Source organism: Leguminivora glycinivorella, chromosome 7, assembly GCF_023078275.1.
Source record: "Leguminivora glycinivorella isolate SPB_JAAS2020 chromosome 7, LegGlyc_1.1, whole genome shotgun sequence".
NCBI classification, from domain to species: domain Eukaryota; kingdom Metazoa; phylum Arthropoda; class Insecta; order Lepidoptera; family Tortricidae; genus Leguminivora; species Leguminivora glycinivorella.
Window position 1 is genome coordinate 14,150,497 of NC_062977.1, and position 21,032 is coordinate 14,171,528.

General features: G+C 41.2%; 1 protein-coding gene across 2 annotated transcripts in view; it reads right to left on the bottom strand.

The window, feature by feature from the left end:
* LOC125227904 (rotatin-like) overlaps positions 1-21,032 on the bottom strand; it is a 68,925-nt gene that overhangs the window by 1,657 nt on the left and 46,236 nt on the right. The window contains exons 24-34 of one of the 2 annotated variants that reach the window (XM_048132306.1): positions 20,636-20,861; positions 19,780-19,946; positions 18,020-18,187; positions 16,331-16,426; positions 15,879-16,040; positions 14,395-14,573; positions 12,910-13,111; positions 11,800-11,978; positions 10,703-10,910; positions 5,794-5,897; positions 4,767-4,928 (exon numbers count right to left, since the gene is read on the bottom strand). In XM_048132306.1, coding sequence (XP_047988263.1) covers positions 4,788-4,928; positions 5,794-5,897; positions 10,703-10,910; positions 11,800-11,978; positions 12,910-13,111; positions 14,395-14,573; positions 15,879-16,040; positions 16,331-16,426; positions 18,020-18,187; positions 19,780-19,946; positions 20,636-20,861 — 1,832 coding nt within the window. In that variant the 3' untranslated portion in view covers positions 4,767-4,787. Of the gene's footprint in view, positions 1-4,766; positions 4,929-5,793; positions 5,898-10,702; positions 10,911-11,799; positions 11,979-12,909; positions 13,112-14,394; positions 14,574-15,878; positions 16,041-16,168; positions 16,427-18,019; positions 18,188-19,779; positions 19,947-20,635; positions 20,862-21,032 lie in introns of both variants that reach the window. The other variant, XM_048132305.1, reaches the window with a different exon arrangement.

Here is a 21,032-nt window from a genome sequence, read left to right on the forward strand (position 1 = left end):
ATATTTTGATATTTTTTATACATACATACATACAACATACAATCACGACTGTATCATATAAAGCTTCAGTGCCACTTATGGCAAATAAGGGTTTTTTTTTTTTCCTATCATGGCTTTTACTCCTTGCTATTTTGAGCCAGGTGGATTATGCCAATGTCGTGGTGACTTTTGACTTTTTTTAATTTTAAACGAGAGTGTTCGGTGATTTTGATTTAATTTTTGGAAGGATAGGTCGGGAACCTAGAACGAAAAATAAAACACAATGTTATGGACGCCACAGACAAAAACAAAACATATTACGTGACACATATGACACTGTACAGTCAACCAATTGGAACCCTAGGCCACTCTACAACCATGTCAAAATGACAAACAGTAAGAGATTTCTTACAATCTGATTTATAACGTCACTATGACATAGTTCTACAGTGGCCTAGGGTTCCAATTGGTTGACTATACCAACATTAGTGAAAAAGAGCGGGAAGCGGATGACAGTTTGTTAAAGCAAGCAACGTAGCGGATGAAATAGAGGAAGAAAAAACATAGAAATATATATTATATAGATACAATTTTTAACAATGACTAAGACTGAAGTTTACAGTTTTATGTTATGTACTTGTATATATTTAATAAGAATTGCCGTTAAGGGAGGGTCCATAAGAGCGAGAAGTGTATAGAAGTTAACAGGTCGCGGAATAGTAATAGGTAAAACGTCATACAAAGAGTAATTGAATCTCGAACAAGAAAAGAAAATGTGATCCACCGTGCCTTCGTCTAACCCACATTCGCACAATGAAGTATCCCGGACATGTATCTTAGCAAGGAACACAGGCGTACAGACTGGTCCTAGGCGCAACCGACATATTGTTGAGGTGACCCATTTAGCCTGGGTACGAAATTTGAAAAACCATGGCTTACGAGTAATCTTTTGTTGAATGCGCCCATAATGTTTTCCTACTACCAGTCTGGAAGAATTCCAACGGTTTTGCCATGTGGTGACTAAATCAGTTTGAGCATTGCAAAGAAGGTCAGAACTATATATACTGTTGTAGCCTGGTGAACCTAACTCAATAGCTTTCTTTGCCCATAAGTCTGCAGATTCATTACCGTCAATACCACAATGGCTGGGGATCCATGCAAGAATTATTTTTAATCCCTTTGTGTTACATTTTCTTAAAAAAGCCTTTATTTGCAGAATCAATGGGTACTTTGTCTTCATTTTGAACTGATTGCCCATAATAGCCTGCAGACAACTCCTACTGATAGTAACTATCAGAGAAAATGATGACTTTTTCAATATTATGGGAGTCAGCATATGCTACAGCCTCCAAGATAGCAACGGCTTCACCAGTGAATATCGATGACTGTGGAGGGCACTTGTACATCAAGACAATGTTATATTTGGGAATCACTACTGCTGATCCAACGCAGTTTGCGGAATCTATTTTGGAAGCGTCAGTAAACACTGGTAAGTAACCTGGCCATTTTCTTAACAGCTTGTTGAATTTACTCTCCGCTCCTGGGTCATCCTTGTGTATTCCCAAATCCAAAATGATATGAGGGGAGAAAATTAAAGTTTCAAATTTAGATTCATAAATGGGGTTTGTTCCTGAGCTGTACATTGTAAAAGGGTTTAAATTATTTATTTTGGAAAAACTTATTATGATGTTAGGGAATGGCTTATGCATCCAATATGGGTTTTCAGTGACCGTTAAAGCAAGAGACCGCAAGCGAGGGATCAGCAGATGATTTGAGTTGGAAAGAGCCCTTATGAGGAACCTATCGGCAAGATACTGCCTACGTAGTGCAAGTGGGGGCTCGACACATTCCACCTGCATGGCGTTCTTTGCAGTTGACTTCATAGCACCAAGTATGATTCTTAGGCATTTAGCCTGTATAAGATCTAATTTTTCCAGGGGTTTCTTATTACATGGTTCTAGAATGAATGAACCGTAGTCCATGTGGCTGCGTATTATAGCATTGTAGAGCAGTTTTTGACAATATGGATGGGAACCCCACCAAACTCCTGATAGTGCTCGCAAAACATTCACCCCTTTCTCACATTTCTCACTTATATGTTTAAGGTGTGGTTCTCCTGACATTTTGCGGTCCAAGATGATGCCTAGGAATTTGGTGGACTCATAATTGGGAATGACTTCGTCACCATAACGGATATCCACAATGGGCATTGTCCTTCTGCGACTGAAGGTCACTATACAGCTCTTGGAAGGTGATAAAGACAGGCCATGCTCTTCCAGCCAATCTTTTAAGTAGCTAAGGCCCATATTCAGTCTTGAAGAAGCTGTCTCTACAGACTTTGCCGACGCATAAAGAACAAGGTCATCTGCATATTGAAGAATTTCACAAAACGGTAACACAGACTGCTCCAAATCATATGTGTAAATGCTGTAGAGTAAGGGGCTGAGAACCGATCCTTGAGGGAGGCCCTGCCACAGTGTACGAGGAGGGAGATAAGAGTTGCCACTACGTATCTTGATGGACCTTCCTATGAATAAGTTGGAGACAAATTGTACCACCTTCACGGGAATGCTCAGGTGTAGCATCTTTGCTCTGAGCACCGGAAGGTGGACATTGTCATAAGCAGCCGAGATGTCAAGGAAACATCCTACTAGCTGCTCATTGTTGGAAAGTGCCAGTCTAATATCCGTAGTAAGAATATTTAAGCTGTCCATGGTGCTCCTACCCTTACGGAATCCAAATTGGGTGTTAGCCAGCAATCCTCTGCTCTCAACATACCATTCTAGCCTATTTTTAACCAGATGCTCAAGAATCTTGCCCATAGTTGCAGAGAGTGCAATAGGTCGGTACGAGCTGGCCTCTTCTGGGTTTTTAGCAGGTTTCAATAATGGGATGATAATTTGAGTCTTCCAATCTTCCGGGATCTCACCTGTATCAAACACCTGATTCAAAATACCCAGAAAGTGTTCTTGTGATTGCGAGCTTAATTTTGTCAAAAAGCTGTATGGGATACCATCTTCACCTGGCGAGGTGTTGCGCAGTCCTTCCAATGCCAGTTTGAGCTCTACATATGAAAACGGTTCATCAAGGCTTGGCAAGGGGGAATCGGAGGAATAATAACACAGGACAATTCTGGAACAGTTGACGGAGCCAGTCTGTCAGCAAAGTCTGGTAGCCACAGTGAGCTGTCAGCCGAGGATACAGCATCTGATCTAAAGGATCCTCTGAACCGCTTTATACTTCTCCAAAGCAGGGATGGAGGAGTTCTAGGGGACAAACTCTCACAGAATCCCTTCCAGCCCCTTTTCTTTGTTTTAGACAGGAGGCGTTTGGTGCGTGATGATATTTTTTTTTAAATTGATGAAGTCCATGATGTCACCAGATGTATTAAACCTCCGCTCTGCCTCATCTCTTTCCTTTACCGCTTTCGTACAGTCAGCATTCCACCATGGTGGAGAAGGGATTTTATCCCTTCTGGGTTTCTTCTGAGGGATATACATGTCCGCTGCTTCCAAAAGTAAGTTTTTGAATTTTGAATATTTTTCTGAAATGCTATTTAAGTTTGAATATTCTTTAATATTTCCTTCGACAAATAGAGAAAATTTCGGCCAGTCCGCTGACTGTAACTTATATTTCAGAAGCGGTTCAGGGGCCGGAAATAAGGGATTGAAAGAAAACGAAAGTGTGACAATGCAGTGACAGGTTGCCAGCCTCTCGCCTACGCCATAGTCTGTGTAATCCACCCGTTATCTCTGGCCTAAATAAAGTTAGCATTTTTCAAATTAATTATAACTATGCAAGTACTATGCAACTATTTACATACATATCTAAATTGAAAAATTCAACAATTTAATCTACTACATTTAAATACAATAATGATAAATAAAAACTCAGTAGGTACTAACGCCTTAAAAGATTATTGATGTCCTGTAAACAACTTTGTAAAAATAAATCTTTAGACGTTATATTTGTGTAATCAAAAGTAGGTATTTTGAGGCACAATATCTGCCTTGCCAGTGCTGGCAGTGCTTTTAGTGTATGGTCATAAAATAACAGTGCTCATGACCTATTACCACCGATTTTTACATTAATATCGTGTTTTGTATACCGTGTCTAAGATTAAGTGGCTCTGTGACTTCTAGTGTCTAATTATTACTTTTCAAACGGCAACATCATCAGGAGGAGAATAGTTGCGAACTAATAGGTCGAGCCATCCACGATGACGCACGAGTTTGACAAATCTAATCTTAAATGGCATGGCAATACCAATCAAGGTACGACTCTTGATGAATAATACGATCTATTCTTAAAAATGAATAGTTGGGTACTTCCTCTTTATGATGTTTAATTAACTTTAATGTTTGTAATTATTTCTTAGAAGTCAGAGTTTAGTTTACATTTTAAAAGAACCGTGTTATATTTCGAGTGTACTTAGAAATATTAGAATAAATACTTAGTCTTAATTCCGTTTTTCTATGGGCCTTAAAGCCTCCGCCACACATAAAGCGTTTTGATAGCGTAGCGTTAGCGAGCGCAATGATAGCGGTGCGCCGGACGAACGCTGGCGTTCCGCTCGCAATCCGCGCTCGTTAGTTCCCGCCGGTGTCCGCTGGGCGCAACGCCAGCGTTCGTCCGGCGCACCACTATCATTGCGCTCCGCTGACGCTCCGCTGACGCTCCGCCTACGCTCTCAAAACGCGCATGTGAGGCCGAGCTTTAAGTGAGTAAATGTGACTGAACTCAACTGTACAAGAGAGATTCAAGCGTGATATTCCGTGGTATCCTACCTGTGAAGTCAGTAGTTGTGGTCAGCTAGTCTGCAGTACGGACCGCGTGTAAGCGATGAGCTGAAGCGCTCGCGCCGCCGCGGGGTCCGTACTCCTTTGCAATCGCTGCTGCGCTGAGTTCACTGCTAGTGGTACTCGCGCGCTCCTTAGGAGGAGTTTCGCCTGCGAATAATAGGTAGATGACAATTGGTTGACGAATAACAAATTCGATCTTTTGTAGTTAAGTATATGTATGAGTATGACACACGTGGTAACGTATAGTAATTTTCTACCGTAACATATATATAACAATTTGATTTTAATATATATTTTTATGGTGTTCTATATGCACGGATGGTACAATATAGGCAATGGCGACGGAAAACCGCAAATCGTCGATAACATATAATTTTATTTAGTGTATTGAAATATGTCATAGTTACAGAATCATATTCATATTGTGCTCTAAATTGCTAAAAAATATCAAAAAGTCTGCAAAAGATACCTGAAAGTGGAAAAAATCACTGACTAACAGCGAGTTTTCTACTTCTTTTTACTCCTAAACTTAACTTATGTGGTATTCCATGTTAAATAAAGTTACCGGTCTGTCTCAGTCGGTAGTGGCCCTGCCTGCTAAGCCGCGGTCCTGGGTTCGAATCCCGGTAAGGGCATTTATTTGTGTGATGAGCACAGATATTTGTTCCTGAGTCATGGATGTTTTCTATGTATGTAAGTATGTATTTATCTATTTAAGTATGTATATCGTCGCTTAGCACCCATAGTACAAGCTTTGCTTAGTTTAGGGCTAAGTTGATCTGTGTAAGGTGTCCCCAATATTTATTTTTATTTTATTTATTGCGTTGTCTCCAAAAGTAAAAAAATCACAATGTATTTATGTCGTTTTCGATGCCTCTAGGGCCTCAACTGCAATAAGGTCGTTCATATCCAACCTTCACAAATTCAAAAACGTCTCTATTGCACGTGAAGCACAAGGAATTAAGGACCCTTTAGCCTTTAGCGCTTTACACGTCACAAATGATATACGTACCTTATGGTTATTAGCAGCCAGGGCCCACACAGCGCGGGCTGACGACACTATGTCAGCGATGTCCCCCGTCAGCAGACTGCCTGTCAGCATCTCCAGGAGTTCCGCTACAAAAAGTTACAATTTAATACAGTTAGATGTTGGAATCAAAAGGCAATCGAAAAATATGTAAAAATTAAGTCTTAATCGGAAAATAGGTTGAATTTGACCCAGAAACGGACAACGAACACGGAAATTTGTAAAAACAAAACTATAAACATAAATATAAACTAAGTACATGACTTTGTAGACCCAGACTGCGCCCCTCAATGCGATGGACAGACCAAGTGAGGGCTCTCACCGGGTCACCCTTAAATCTATGCGCGCGGAACGCTACAAATAGAGCAATATGGCGGGAAACCATTAAAAAGGCAGCACAACGACCCCAATGACCATGACTACTCTGACAAGAGTATACGACTAAGAAGAAGAAGACGACATGACTTTGTATTCTATTTGCTTATTATTTCATGTGGGCAAAGAGGATCGAGTATTATAGAGAATTACTGTCGAAGTAAAATGTGTAATCACAGTGCATAGACTGCCATCTCTTGACACATGCTTGAAACTTTTGAAGCTTAATTTTGACAATTTGGCCCATATTGTTAGCTTGATATGTTTTAAAATGTCAAATATTAATATTAGCGCCATCTAGCTGAGCGTACCCCAAAGGTGTAACGCCATCTAGGTCACCGTACCTTTTTCTGTATGGTACTGAGGTACGTTTTTTTCTTAGACTTTATCTGTCTATACGGAGTTACATATGTCTTTGATGTAGCTAATGACTATTTGTTGCTTTATTATTATTATTATAAATGGGCTTACTCTTGGCCACAGACTAGCCAAAGGCAAAGACGTGGCTTACGATGGAATGAGCTCGCCCAGAAGATGCCTGTTCACTCTTTGTAAGTTTTATAAGTTTTCTTTTTAATTATCGTTTCAACTTTTTTTTTGCTGTACAAATATGACTTTGTATCTGTTTGCTTTACCAATGCAAGAGATGCATTTTAAATATTTGGACAGTTAGAGACAAACAACTAGCCCGCTTAGCTACAAGGTTTGTGCCATAACCTTCAAAAGTGTTTGACTTGTTGTTGCCTAGCAAGAGTGTGGTCTGTGCATATTTGGCATTTACGAATGTCGTTTGGTTGTCGTTCAAACAAACATTCGCTTCGCGAGTGACTGCAAAGTGATGGACGAGTACAATGGCGTGATGGATTGCTTGCCGAGTGAGTACTTGAGTAACTAATAGTTAAGTCGGTAAGTAAAAATAAAGACAAGAAAATCTAAGACTGCTAAGTTCAAGCCCGTTTGCAGTTTTTAACAGACAAGATATACGACGGCTATAAATCCTCTGATACTAGAATAACATTTGGTGGGCGTCCTTTTGAAGTGAAACTCCTAATGCGACTACCAACTGACAGCGCGTAACACTCAGTCATTGTTACTTTGCGTGGAATGCCGCTCACTCAGCGCATAACTGTAATGGCCCCTGTACACATATGGCCAACGGTTTCACCAACCCCCTTGGCCAAGCGTGTAGAGGGCTACTTGGCCGTAAGTTGGCAGTTGGCGCTTGCGCTTGCCGGCCAACCGATTGGTGTCGGTTTTTTGTCCACACATCAAAGGATCTTGGCGCCAATGGCCAACTGCGTTTACACGTTGGCGCTTCATTCAGTTGGTCGTCAGCCGTCAGAGAGGACAGTAGTGAAATATTTACGAAAATAATAAGTTTATCTATGCCAATAATAGTGTAGATTTTAGGAAATAAAATGACATATTTAGATCGAGTGCAAAAGGAGTTTGTTTTTTCAACAATTTGACCAAGTAGCGATGTAAATAAAATATTTAAAACATTAAACAGATGGACGTAACTAAACGCAAAAACGTGATGATGACGGATGGTCACTTGACAAAATATTTTTGAGGTTATGTTGTTTGTTTTATGTTGTGTTGGAGTTGTTTATGTTGAAGTTTCACTTCTTCCGCGTGAAGTGACTGCACGCACTGTTTTTTTTTTTACACCCGACATCAACTAATTTATTTATTTTCTATCAGCAGAATCTTAATTTGCAAACGATTCAATTCATTTTATTTTCCCACATCACGTAAAAACAACACTTAATTTAAGATCTATGAATTTTGAAACTTTAACTAAGGTGAACCTTTATTAAATATTATGTGCGACTATTTAAAACACTAAATATTCATAAATAGAACGAGACCAATAATTAATTGTCCAGTAAATCAAATGTCCCAATGTTTTACGTAATATTATTTCATTTCATTTATTTCATTTATTTAACATTAAAGTCATGTGCATTACAGAAGGTGTTAGTTTGAGGTAGTCAGTACATGACACCCGGGTAGGGCGCATAATGTTAGTACTTATATACTAGTCTACATATTACCTACTTATACAATTTCTAATTCATGCGTTTTGATGTAATATTAATAACATGTCAGAGGGAGTACAAAATTAATAATTATATAAGTATACATATTCAATAATTGCCAATATGAAAATATTATACAAAATTAATGTTGGCTAATTTATTAATCTCAGTCACAATTTAAATGAATTATAATTATTATGATTTTATGTTATTAAGATTTACATTTCCATTATAATATAAGATATTACCTACTTATCTCATAAACGCTGTTTTATGGATTCCCTTCTAACAATGAATCGTCACTTAAAAACTCGTCAATCGTATAGTACGACTTCTCGATAAGTAGCTTTTTTAGTTTACTTTTGAATACTGCATCGTCGCGTTCTTGTTTTAACTGTTCGGGTAGCTTGTTTACTATGATTGCGCATCGACAGTATGGACCGTTTCTATACATGGCGAGTCTTGAAATTGGTATTACAATTTGTTGTTTATTATTACGTCGGTTCGAGGTGATTTGTTGCAATGGGAATAAGTTAGTATTTTTTCTTACGAACATAGCCGCCTCCATAATGTATATGCTTGGTAGGGTTAATATTTTATGTTGTTTAAATAGTGCCTGGCAGCTACTTGGGATTCGCGTGTTAGTGAGGATTCGTAAACATTCTTTTTGCATCACAAAGAGCTGACTTACGTCCGTGCTAGCCCCCCAGAGGATTATTGCATATTTTAGCCAGGAATTTGCATACGCATAATATGCTGACAAAGCCGTTTCATAGTTTGTATTTATCTTGAGGATTCTAAGGGCGTACACGAATCTCGATAATTTTGCTTTAACATGCTGGATATGAGACTTCCAATTACAAATACGTAAATAGTATTATATCACAGCTGTCAAAAGCAACCTTGACAATACTAAACGAAAGCGTATAATATATAATAGTATTTCTTTGGAATAATTTAAATGACGTCAACTGAGAACACGTGTATTAAATTTTTCTAGAATGATGTGTTAACTTTAAAATATAATGTAGATTTTAGACCTCGTGAGTGTAAATAGTGGATGAATTTTTTTGACATATTCTTGTACGGTATTCGGACATGTTAATATAGCCTTGTCGGTCCCACAGATCTACAAATCTACGTAGAATGAGGTCTATTTAAAAGAAATGTCATCAATCATCATTGAGTACACCGAGTACAAAAGAGATGTGCTATAAATGAAAACGATGATGACGCTCTGAGAATGATGCTGCACTGAATTTAAATTTAGTAACGTAGTTTAAATTCAGTGCGGCGTCAAGCACTATTTTATAAATTTCAGAGCGTCGGCGTCAAGCACTATTTAATACCTTCATATTCTTCAGAGTAGAATTAGCTGAAAACGAAGAATACCGTCATATTGTCTATTTCTCAACATTTTACCACTTTGGATGGTGATAATTACGGTGGTAGGTCTACCGGGATATGACGCGTTACTCACGTACTTTCTGCGCTACGCACTTGTTAAACAAACACTATGATTGACCCCAGGTAGGCGTGACACGCCGCATGTGCCACGGCCGCTAAGGGTGCCGAGTGCATGTTACGTAAAGATCCATATACATTTAAATTATACAAAGAAAGCAGTAGTGCAACAGCCCGCTACTTACACAACAGGCTCCACTGCTGAGATAAAACACCGCTTCGCGGCCTAGACAGCGTGTAGATGGACTTTCTGTGCTACGCAGTCATGAATGCTATAATAGTCTGCTACTCACGGTCATTGAGGAATGCAGGTCGCAAGAAAGTGTGACACGTCGCATGTGCCACGGCCGCCAGCGGTGCCACGCGTGGCTTTAACGCCAGTACCGCTGACGCCCGGTCTGCATGCCGCGCCAGTCCGCAGCACAGCATGCTCCACTGCCGGGATAGCGCGCCGGTGCGCACCCGAGACCGCATATTATGGAGAAGCACTAGCGTGACGTTCTCAATAGCAGTAATAATAGTCTGCTACTCACGGTCATTGAGGAACGCAGGTCGCAAAGAAGCGTGACACGCCGCAAGTGCCACGGCCGCCAGCGGTGCCGCGCGTGGCTTTAACGCCAGTACCGCTGACGCACCGTCTGTGTGCCGCGCCAGCGCGCAGCACAGCAGGCTCCACTGCCGTGATAGAGCGCCGGTGCGCGCCCGAGACCGCATATTATAGAGAGGGATTTGCGTTACGTTTTCAATAGCAGTAATAATAGTCTGTTACTCACGGTCATTGAGGAACGCAGGTCGCAAAGAAGCGTGACACGCCGCATGTGCCACGGCCGCCAGCGGTGCCACGCGTGGCTTTAACGCCAGTACCGCTGACGCACCGTCTGTGTGCCGCGCCAGCGCGCAGCACAGCAGGCTCCACTGCCGTGATAGAGCGCCGGTGCGCGCCCGAGACCGCATATTATAGAGAGGGATTTGCGTTACGTTTTCAATAGCAGTAATAATAGTCTGTTACTCACGGTCATTGAGGAACGCAGGTCGCAAAGGAGCGTGACACGCCGCATGTGCCACGGCCGCCAGCGGTGCCGCGCGTGGCTTTAACGCCAGTACCGCTGCCGCACCGTCTGCGTGCCGCGCCAGCGCGCAGCACAGCAAGCTCCACTGCCGGGATAGCGCGCCGGTGCGCGCCCGAGACCTCATCTTGTGGAGAGATGACAGCGCCTCGCTCTATGGACAAGATTTTTAAGTTGAGTTTTTTTAATACTACATCGGTGGCAAACAAGCATACGGTCCGCCTGATGGAAAGCCGTCACCGTAACCTATAGACGCCGGCCACTCAAGGAGTGTCACATGCGCATATTTAAAGTCACATTCAGGTCGAACGCGATTAATTAACATTATTTTACCTTTTTCCCAACGTTTCGGCCAGGTTGCACTGGCCGTGGTCGCGGAAGACTGACGTCCCAGCAAAGTGTCACCGGTTGGGAAAGAAGGTAAAATAATGTTAATTAATCGCGTTCGACCTTTATGTGACTTTAAATATGTGTCCAAAGCGCGAGAACTTAAAGTGTTATGTAACATGCGCGTTGCCAACCCATTTGAAACTTGTACACTCCTTTTTGCTGTGTTAAGTAAAAAACAAAAAGGAGTGTACAAGTTTTAAGGAGGGCTCGGGTTGCCGACGACTCTAAGAACAATAGACGGAACAAATTAGTTCCGTAGGTCCTTCAGCACTGAGCTCTGGCAGGCTTACTCACCGGCAGGAACACAACACTATGAGTAGGGTCTAGTGCTATTTGGCTGCGGTCTTCTGTAAGGCGGAGGTACTTCCCCAGTTGGGCTCTGCTCTAAATTCGAGCGAGATGATATCCGCTGTGCTGTGCCCTATCATTCGCTATGCCCTACCTTTTTTTTTTAGTTTGAATAGGTAGACGTTTGACCACGATCACACCTGATGGTAAGTGATGATGCGGTCTACCTCCTCCTGCTTTTGCTAACTCCTTCCAAAGGAAACGAAAGGAGTATTCTTAAATCCACACACGCATTGTGCATTTACACAGGGAACTTTGGACCTTTTATTATATGTAACTGGTGACAAATGGCTAAGAAAATGTACCTTCAGTATGACGGCGCGACAGTGGTGGTGGTTGACGGTGTGGCGCAAAATTCGTACACAGGCCAACAAGGCTAGCTCAGAGCGCGAGCGGCAAGCAGCCGCAGCTTCGCGGCTCACGAGGGCGCAACACTCCAGTAGCAAACTGCGTCCGGCGACGCACAAGCACATTGCGCTCCATGCTGCAAGACAACATATATTATGTATCATTACCCACATTCAAAACACCCAACTTGAAAGCACTTACATTTTTTTTATTTGCCGTATATTTCTACTGACATAAAAGTTGGTAATCGCACAATATATCAAAAAATCAAAATAATTTATTCAGCAAATAGGCCACAGGGGCACTTTTACACGTCACATGTACATAGGTATGTATTTAAAAAATATTTAAAATTGAGTTGAAATTGATACTATTATATACTAATTCTAAGTTCTAACTAAAGTTAACTCTATACAATTAATTAGAGATGTAGAAGGTCTCTAAATGTCGAATTACAACCAAGAACTACACTAAATTTTAATATAAAAAGTACAAATACAAAAAAAAGTCTAAAATTACTTTAGAGGTGCAAATGACTCTAAATGTCACAACTAAAAATAAAAGGTATATCTACTTAATCTAATTCTCCTTATACAGGGTGGGGCCTGTAACAAAAGCAAAAAATTAAACTGTAGGCTATACTCCTTAAACTGACCAACATTTGTTCAGTGACTTTTAAAAATTATGAAGTCTTTAAATCTTCAATTTTTCATACAAAATAAATATTAGCTTCAATGTACGCCATTATTGTTGTCATTGACGTTGTCTGTCACACTTAGACTTAACAGAATTCGCAATACATTACCTCTTAGAAAAAACTTTCAAGGGTGATAAAAATCAAAATACAAGTTATTTTTAAAAGTCGCTGAACAAATGTTGATCAGTATAAGGAGAATAGCCTACAGTTTAATTTTTTGCTTTTGTTACAGGCCCCACTCTGTATATCCTTAAGATTATTCACAAGATCTCGTAAACTAAAACCAGAATCAATTGAGAAACATTGCAGTAGCTAAAGAATGATCGCCAATCGATTATAGGTTCAAAACAAGCCAGAGAAACATTCTCACCTTTAGGACAGTTGTTGGTGAATGTCAATAACAAATGAACCACAGCTTCCCTTAGTGATTCGGTCATCATACACCACGGCCAAAGTCTGTTTAGAGACAAAGCTATGTTGTCTTCCGCCAAACTCTCCTTCGCTGGCAAACAGTCCGTCATCAAGCTACTGATGAGGGTGAGGAGCCAGTATAATGTCCGCAGGGTTGGATTCTGAAATAAGTATTTTGTGATCATTAGTAACCGTATATTGTGTGCGGATTTCGCACCAGCGGGTTAGATTAAAGGGTAACGTTTATCGACGAACGCCAATCGACAAGTAATGGGATATATACTCGTAAAACTCTGTGACTGTTTCCACAGGTTTGTCAATTATTGCTATACTATTTGTTTAGGCGTACGTACGAAAGTTATTGTTATTAATTACCTGTGCACGCCTTGAACAGGCTTATGCTTTATGTGCAACAAGGTCGTTTTGTCAAGTGCAACAGTCTCAAGTGCAACGTACAGTCTGTTTTTATTTTACAAAAGCGAGCTATTCGAATCATGGCAAAAGATCCTCAGTGGATCTCATGCAAAGAGTTTTTTAAAAGTTTTAAAATACTGACTGTTCCAAGCCTTTACATTCTGGTGGTTCTAACGGATTTGGTAAAGCAATTGTATGACATTGAATCTCCTGAAGAAAGGACCACAAGACTGGCCACAAGGCTCAAAAATTTGCCCCTTTCTATTGTTAGCCGTCTGAAAGTTGTGAAACAAGCAGAATCATACCAGGGTATAACCCTGTTCAACAAGCTGCCAATAGACCTTAAATCGGTAGCATGTACACATAAGTTTGCAAATAAACTAAAAAATATCCTGCTAGACCAGTGCCTATACTCAGTAGTGGATTTCATGGCGAGTACCTAATTAATGTTGTGACATGATTTAAATTTAATTTTAGCTGTAATGTGATTTGAATTGAATTGAATTGGATTATGTATTGGTATAAATAGTATAAATATAAGCATGTTTGATCTAAATGTGAAATGACCTGTATAATAATAATCATGAAGTTAATGTACCTGCTTGCTCTAGTTTATATATTTTTAGCATATACAAATTGTCTTATATTGTCTATTTTATGTCCGTAATTTCAAACACAATCATGTATTGTTTAATGAAATAAATAAATGAAAATGAAATGAAATTTCATCGGAAACTTCAAAAGAAAATCTTATAAAAAATATTTTACACATGGTCACATGAGCAAGAGCGCTCTCGCCAGCAGGGATTTATTATACCTAAAAAGAGCAGAAGCGTTCATCAGAAACTACTTACAGTATTAGCATTCCTGATAACATCAACGGGCTGCCCCAACATAGACAATCTATCACGCACAGTCTGTAGAGTAGCCAGTAAAGTACGCGGGAACTGTCGATGCACGCTGTACAGTCTCCCACGAGCGCTCACTGCCAGTAAGGACGCCAAGCACTAGTGCTAGTCTGACTACTTACAGTATTAGCATTCCTGATCACTTCAACAGGCTGCCCTAACATAGACAATCTGTCACGCACAGTCTGTAGAGTAGCCAGTAAAGTACGCGGGAACTGTCGATGTACGCTGTACAGTCTCCCACGAGCGCTCACTGCCAGTAAGGACGCCAAGCATGAGCAGAGACGACACCAGCGCTCATCTGAAAAAAAAAACATCAATTTGGTGTGATACTTTCATTGTTTTGCAAAATAGTTTATCTAGTCTCTGAAATTTTAATATTTAGTTTGTCAACATTGTTGCAATTTATTGCTTCAGTGGAACAGAAAATACTTCCTATTCTAAATAGAATGGAGAACGGAAAAATATATGGCAGTACAGTCAACCAATTGGAACTGTAGAACTATGTCACAGTGACGTTATAAATCAGATTGTAAGAAATCTCTTACTGCTTGTCATTTTAATATGGTTGTAGAGTGGCCTAGGGTTCAAATTGGTTGACTGTACGTTTCATGACATAAGAGGCAATAATAAACAAATAAACAGATGTCAGCATAGGCATTTTTTGCAAAAAGCAAACGGCCATGAATAAGAATATTAAAGACGGGTTTCAATATCTTATTTTTTATCGTTCAATAGCATCACCAATTAAGATACAAAATCAATCATGCTACTTAGCCAGATCTATCTAATCTTAAGATTGTACCTTTAAATAGAATTAATCAACAATTGGAATGCAATTGCATTATTATTTAAGTGTATAATATTTGCGATTTCTCTGTAACTTATCCTCAAGTACCAAAGCACTGGTAAAAAATACAATATCATTTTAATATAGGTACACCTTATTGACGATGACGGTCAGAGATTGCATTTTGTAAAATATGTGTTATGTTTTTCGGCATTAGTTTAAAAGAAATAAAGGACAATGTGATTTGAGAAGTGCTTAAAAAAAATTGAAAATTTCGCAAAATATGTTGACCCAAGGTGTCGTGGGTCAAAATGATCTAATAAAAAACAACAAGCGTGCTCGTTGTTAATATCGACGGATTACACCGGCATACTCAAAATAAAATACTCATAGTAGGTTACGACTGACGACGAAAGATAAAGGAGAATGGAAGAGGAAGACGTGTTGTACCGACCCCACATAACGTGGAGATAGAAGAAGAAGTTTACGACTACACTGTATCAAAAAAAAGGTTATAAATCCTTACCTTGACTAGACTCATGCACGTTCCCCTGCAAAGCCATATTCTGATAGACCTGCATCAGTGCCCGACACAGCTCCTCTACCAAATACTCCGGCTGGCAATCAGCGTCACCCGCGCAGTGGTCCCGATTGTCGAAGCGAAGCGCCTTCATGCTGTCCAAGAGATCTATGCACGACTCGTCTTGTGTTGAGAATAAGTCTATTTAATCGTTATTTTCTACACCTTACACTGCCGTTCCCAAAATTCCCTTGACGTTATACCTACACTATCATTACAAAGGCTACAAATCTTACCTTGAGCAGACTCTTGCACGTTCCCCTGCAGAGCCATATTCTGATAGACCTGCATCAGTGCCCGACACAGCTCCTCTACCAAATACTCCGGCTGGCAATCAGCGTCACCCGCGCAGCGGTCCCGATTGTCGAAGCGAAGCGCCTTCATGCTGTCCAAGAGATCTATGCACGACTCGTCTTGTGTTGAGAATAAGACTATTTAATCGTTATTTTCTACACCTTACACTGCCGTTCCCAAAATTCCCTTGACGTTATACTGACACTATCATTACAAAGGCTACAAATCTTACCTTGAGCAGACTCTTGCACGTTCCCCTGCAGAGCCATATTCTGATAAATCTGCATCAGCGCCCAACACAGCTCCTCTACTAAATACTCCGGCTGGCAATCAGCGTCACCCGCGCAGTGGTCCCGATTGTCGAAGCGAAGCGCCTTCATGCTGTCCAAGAGATCTATGCACGACTCGTCTTGCGTCTTGTCTGGGTGCTTGCGGTTAGCGGCAGACTGTGCGAGTTGGGCGAGACAGAATAGGGCCGCATCTTGGAAATCTGGAAGCATACATTTACAATGGCGAATTTGATGACCTAATAATGACTGATCTAACTGGGAATCTGTCACTATATTAAAGGGCGCGAAAGTCGATGCCTTTGCAATGAACATAAGTAGGTAAACATGACGCAAAGTGGTATTGCCAGATTTGTACGATTGGAAAATTGTATGTACTATTTTTGATAAAAAAAACTACGCAAAGTATTTGGTAATATCATCGTGAAACTTTTAACTCATCAAATCTGATAGTCATATAGAAGTTTGCTTCCATTATTAATAAACTGAATGAAATCAAAGTAGGTACCGTACAGATGCATATGTATCTCCATTGCACATGTAGGTCTGGTGTCATCATAAAATAAACAAAAAAGTGACGCAACTGTTCAGATATTTCGCAGAACACTTATCAATTAACAGGAAAATGTACGACTCATTATTCATTACCTCTGACATCACTTTCTATCTCATATATTTTTTATCGTTTTCGTTTTTATCGGATATGACAAAATTACGACGGTTGAGTTTTTAACACTTTAGCTACGCTCTTGGGTCCCGGTGGAATGACAAGTTGCCCATTTTACAAAGCCACGAGTTATAAATTACATGCAGAAGCCTCTTCAACTTGTAACAATAGAAAGTGACTTCCACTTGTAATTTGTAACTTGTACCTTTGGGAAATGGGCCACAGACCAGTCTGGCAGTAGAGTGCTACCAAAGACATATGTAACTCCGTGTAGACGGATAGTCTAAGAAAAAAACGTACCTCAAAACCATAATGAAAAAGGTACGGTGGCCAAGATGGCGTTACACCTTTGGGGAACGCTCGGCTAGATGGCGCTAGTAAAAATATTTGACATTTTAACACATATCAAGCTAAGAATATGGACCAAATTGTCAAAACTGAGGTTCAAAAGTTTTAAGCCAATGTCGAGGGATGGCAGTCTATGCACTGTGATTACACATTTTACTTTGACAGTAACTCTCTATAATACTCAATCCTCTTTGGTGCTACGAATCAATGAATTGATTGTTACCTGGGACATCACTCTCTAAGCAATGCAATAGTAGACTGAAGAAGGGTGAGGGAGGCTGGTCCGCAGTTGAGCCTAGACTAAATCACTGAGTCATATTTCCAGTATAACCTAACCACAAAATTAAAATTTTGAAAAAACCCCCGACTGCGACATAGTAGACCGATTTTCATGAAACATGGCTAAGAACACTCCCGACTAACTCAGCTTTCAGACAAAAATAAACTAAATCCAAATCGGTTCATCCGTTCGGGAGCTACGATGCCACAGACAGACACACACACAGACAGACAAACAGACAGACAGACAGACAGACAGACAGACAGACGGACAGACGGACAAACAGACAGACAGACAGACAGACAGACACGTCAAACTTATAACACCCCGTCGTTATTGCGTCGGGGGTTTCCTTGCGTGTTCCATTTTCGAACACTTTACGCTGTGGCGGCGAACAACTTTTGCCGATTTTAAAATGACTCGCCTTCGTGTCATACGCTACACGTAGAAAACATTGATGACACGCTTCTCGTGTCATTCGCACAGAAAAGGTTAAGTTACCTGTGACATCACTCTCTAAGCACTGCAGTAGCAGACTGAAGAACGGTGCTGACGGTTCGTTCCGCAGCTGGGTCCAGACTGAATCGCCAGTCGACCGGTCTGGCAGCAAAGACCCGAGGAGTAGCAACGCTTGAGATCGTGCTGCTAGTGTGTCGACGATCACTTCGTCTGAAATTAAAAAATATAGTGAAAAATATTCCATACCCGTGACTAACATGTTTGCGTTCGATGTAGGACAGTCCTGGCGGCGTATTATGCTTCCAATTTTATCACTTATCTATGTGGATAAAGTATCCGTCACGCTTAGGCAAGTATGTCAGTGTGAGAGTGACAGATGTCTTATCCACGTGGGTCAGTGATAAAAATGGAAGCATAATATCACATCTCGGACATCGGCGATCAAATATATGAAAGAGGCGCGTTCCTAGCACACATTCTAAGCTCGTGTAGGTAAACGCGTACAATGCTTGTGTGAGTGAGATATGACAGGTCGACTGTTGGCGTTTTTGACAGGCGGTAACTGTGAGGTAACCGAGAGGGGGTGGGTGGCACTTTCAGCGGGGAGCGGGAGTGGCCATACTGTACGATAATATTACTCTTTATTATACTGTGATAATACGCTGGCTGGCGGCGTTTTATGCTTCCAATTTTATCACTTATCCACGTATAAGACATCTGTCTCACACTGACATACTGGCCAAAGCGTGACGAATACTTTATCCACAGATAAGTGATAAAATTGAAATATCATGTTTCCAATTTTCACCGCCGGCAGGGTACGGAGCCAAATGCACAAACGCATACGATACTATCGTAATCGTAGCTATCTCAATCGCTCTTCCGTATTGATGTGACAGAGCCAGACTGCGTTTCGGTCAACGATTTTCATTTGGACTTGACCGAGTAATATCGCATTTTGAGTATACGTAGCATCAAGTTTACAAATACGTGATTATTTCCAACATATTCGGTAAATGTGGGTTCGGAACAATAACATCCGAAATCAATAACATTACGTCAACGAATTAGTAACTATAAAACTGCGACGTAATTTTTAACAATTTGTTGATTGATAACGTAATGCCTAATTGCTGATAGCATATAAAATGAGCTCAGATAAATATCATACTCGTCATAATACTGATATTTTATTTTAATAAGTACTGATTGATGAGTCATCAATGATGACTCATGATTCATGATAAATAAGTTTAGGTAAGGGAATTAATGCTCAAAAAAGGCATAGAAGGGAATGTTAAAACACCATTTTTGAATTTGTTACTTAGAATTAACATTCAAAGTCCCCGCCCTTGAGCCAGCGGGGAGGATTTAAAGCTCGGCCACACATGCGCGTTTTGATAGCGTAGGCGGAGCGATAGCGGAGCGTTAGCGGACCGCAACGATAGCGGTGCGCCGGACGAACGCTGGCGTTGTGCCCAGCGGACGCTGGCGGGAACTGAAGAGCGCGGATTGCGAGCGGAATGCGCGCGGATTGCGAGCGGAACGCCAGCGTTCCGCCGGCACACCGCTATCATTGCGCTCCGCTGACGCTCCACTGACGCTACTGTATCAAAACGCTTTATGTGTGGCGGAGGCTTTATACGCAAATTATGTGTGCAAGCAATCCTTAGTACCGGTCAGAGATGACTGCACGCATTTGTACGATGTAAAAACGAGTACCGAACGACACGACCCATTGCGGGACTTGATCGTTGTCGTACCAAGAAAGAAACACCAAAAGAATAAGTTCTCAAACTGACCATCGTCCAACGGTGTAAGTGTCGTCATCAGATTGTGTAAACAGTCCTTAGTACCGGCCAGGGACGAGCGCACGCATTTGTACGGCGCGGCGGCGACCAGCGCGCGGCACGACGCGGCGCGCACGCGACAGTTGTCCAACGGGGAACTACGAGACCAGGAAGCGCATCTGAAATGAAAGTATAAACTGCCATTTAATACTTCAAGCAAGAAATTGTTCAGAGTTTCTAGCTCAAACAATTTTAAGCCGCAGCCGAAATGCACGAAATCCAAAATCAAAGTCATTCAATGACACGTAAATAAGCCTAAGCGCGGTATGCCCCACTCATATATGGCGACATCGAGCTTGTACTCATGTACACAAGTGTATACCATACCTAAACAGCAATCGATATAGTCCCTGCCAAAGACATATGTAACTCCGTATAGACAGCTACGGTCTAAGAAAAAAACGTACCTCAGAACCATATAGAAAAAGGTAAGGTGGCCTAGATGGCGTTACACCTTTGGGAGACGCTCGGCTAGATAGCGCGAATATTAATATTTTGACATTTTAACACATATCAAGCTAAGAATATGGGCCAAATTGTCAAAACTGAGGTTTAAAAGTTTTAAGCTTGTGACGAGAGATGGCAGTCTTTGCACTTGTGATTACATATTTTACTTTGACAGTAACTCTCTATAATACTTGATCCTCTTTGGTCCCTGCTCATTCCACCCCTGCACCGGGCATCGCTTGAACACCGCGACATTGTGCAATACATCAGCAAGCGCCGCCACTAACGATGCAGTCGACGCGCGACGGACTTGCCCGCCCATCGACGGCGATATACGCACGTCGGCATAACTCAATCATACCTAAACAGCAGTCGATACAGTCCCTGCTCGTTCCACGCCTGCACCGGGCACCGCTTGAACGCCGCCACGTTGCGTAATACATCAGCAAGTGCCGCCACTAGCGACGCGGTCGGCGCGCGACGGACTTGCCCGCCGATCGACGGCGATATACGCACGTCGGCGCATTTCTCGGCGCGTACTTCGAGTTCCGAACGACGCTCGAGTAGAGATATTGGAACGTTAGGTTCTGGAAATGCAATTTAGACTTGTTTCAAATGTTTTGTATATTTTAATAACAAAATTTCCGTAAGCCACTGACATATAATCATGTAAAACCGGATTACTCACGTGTATACGCGCACGCTTATTAAAAATGCTCCTCAGTATGGAGCGAAACAAGAAGAACAATTTTCAACTA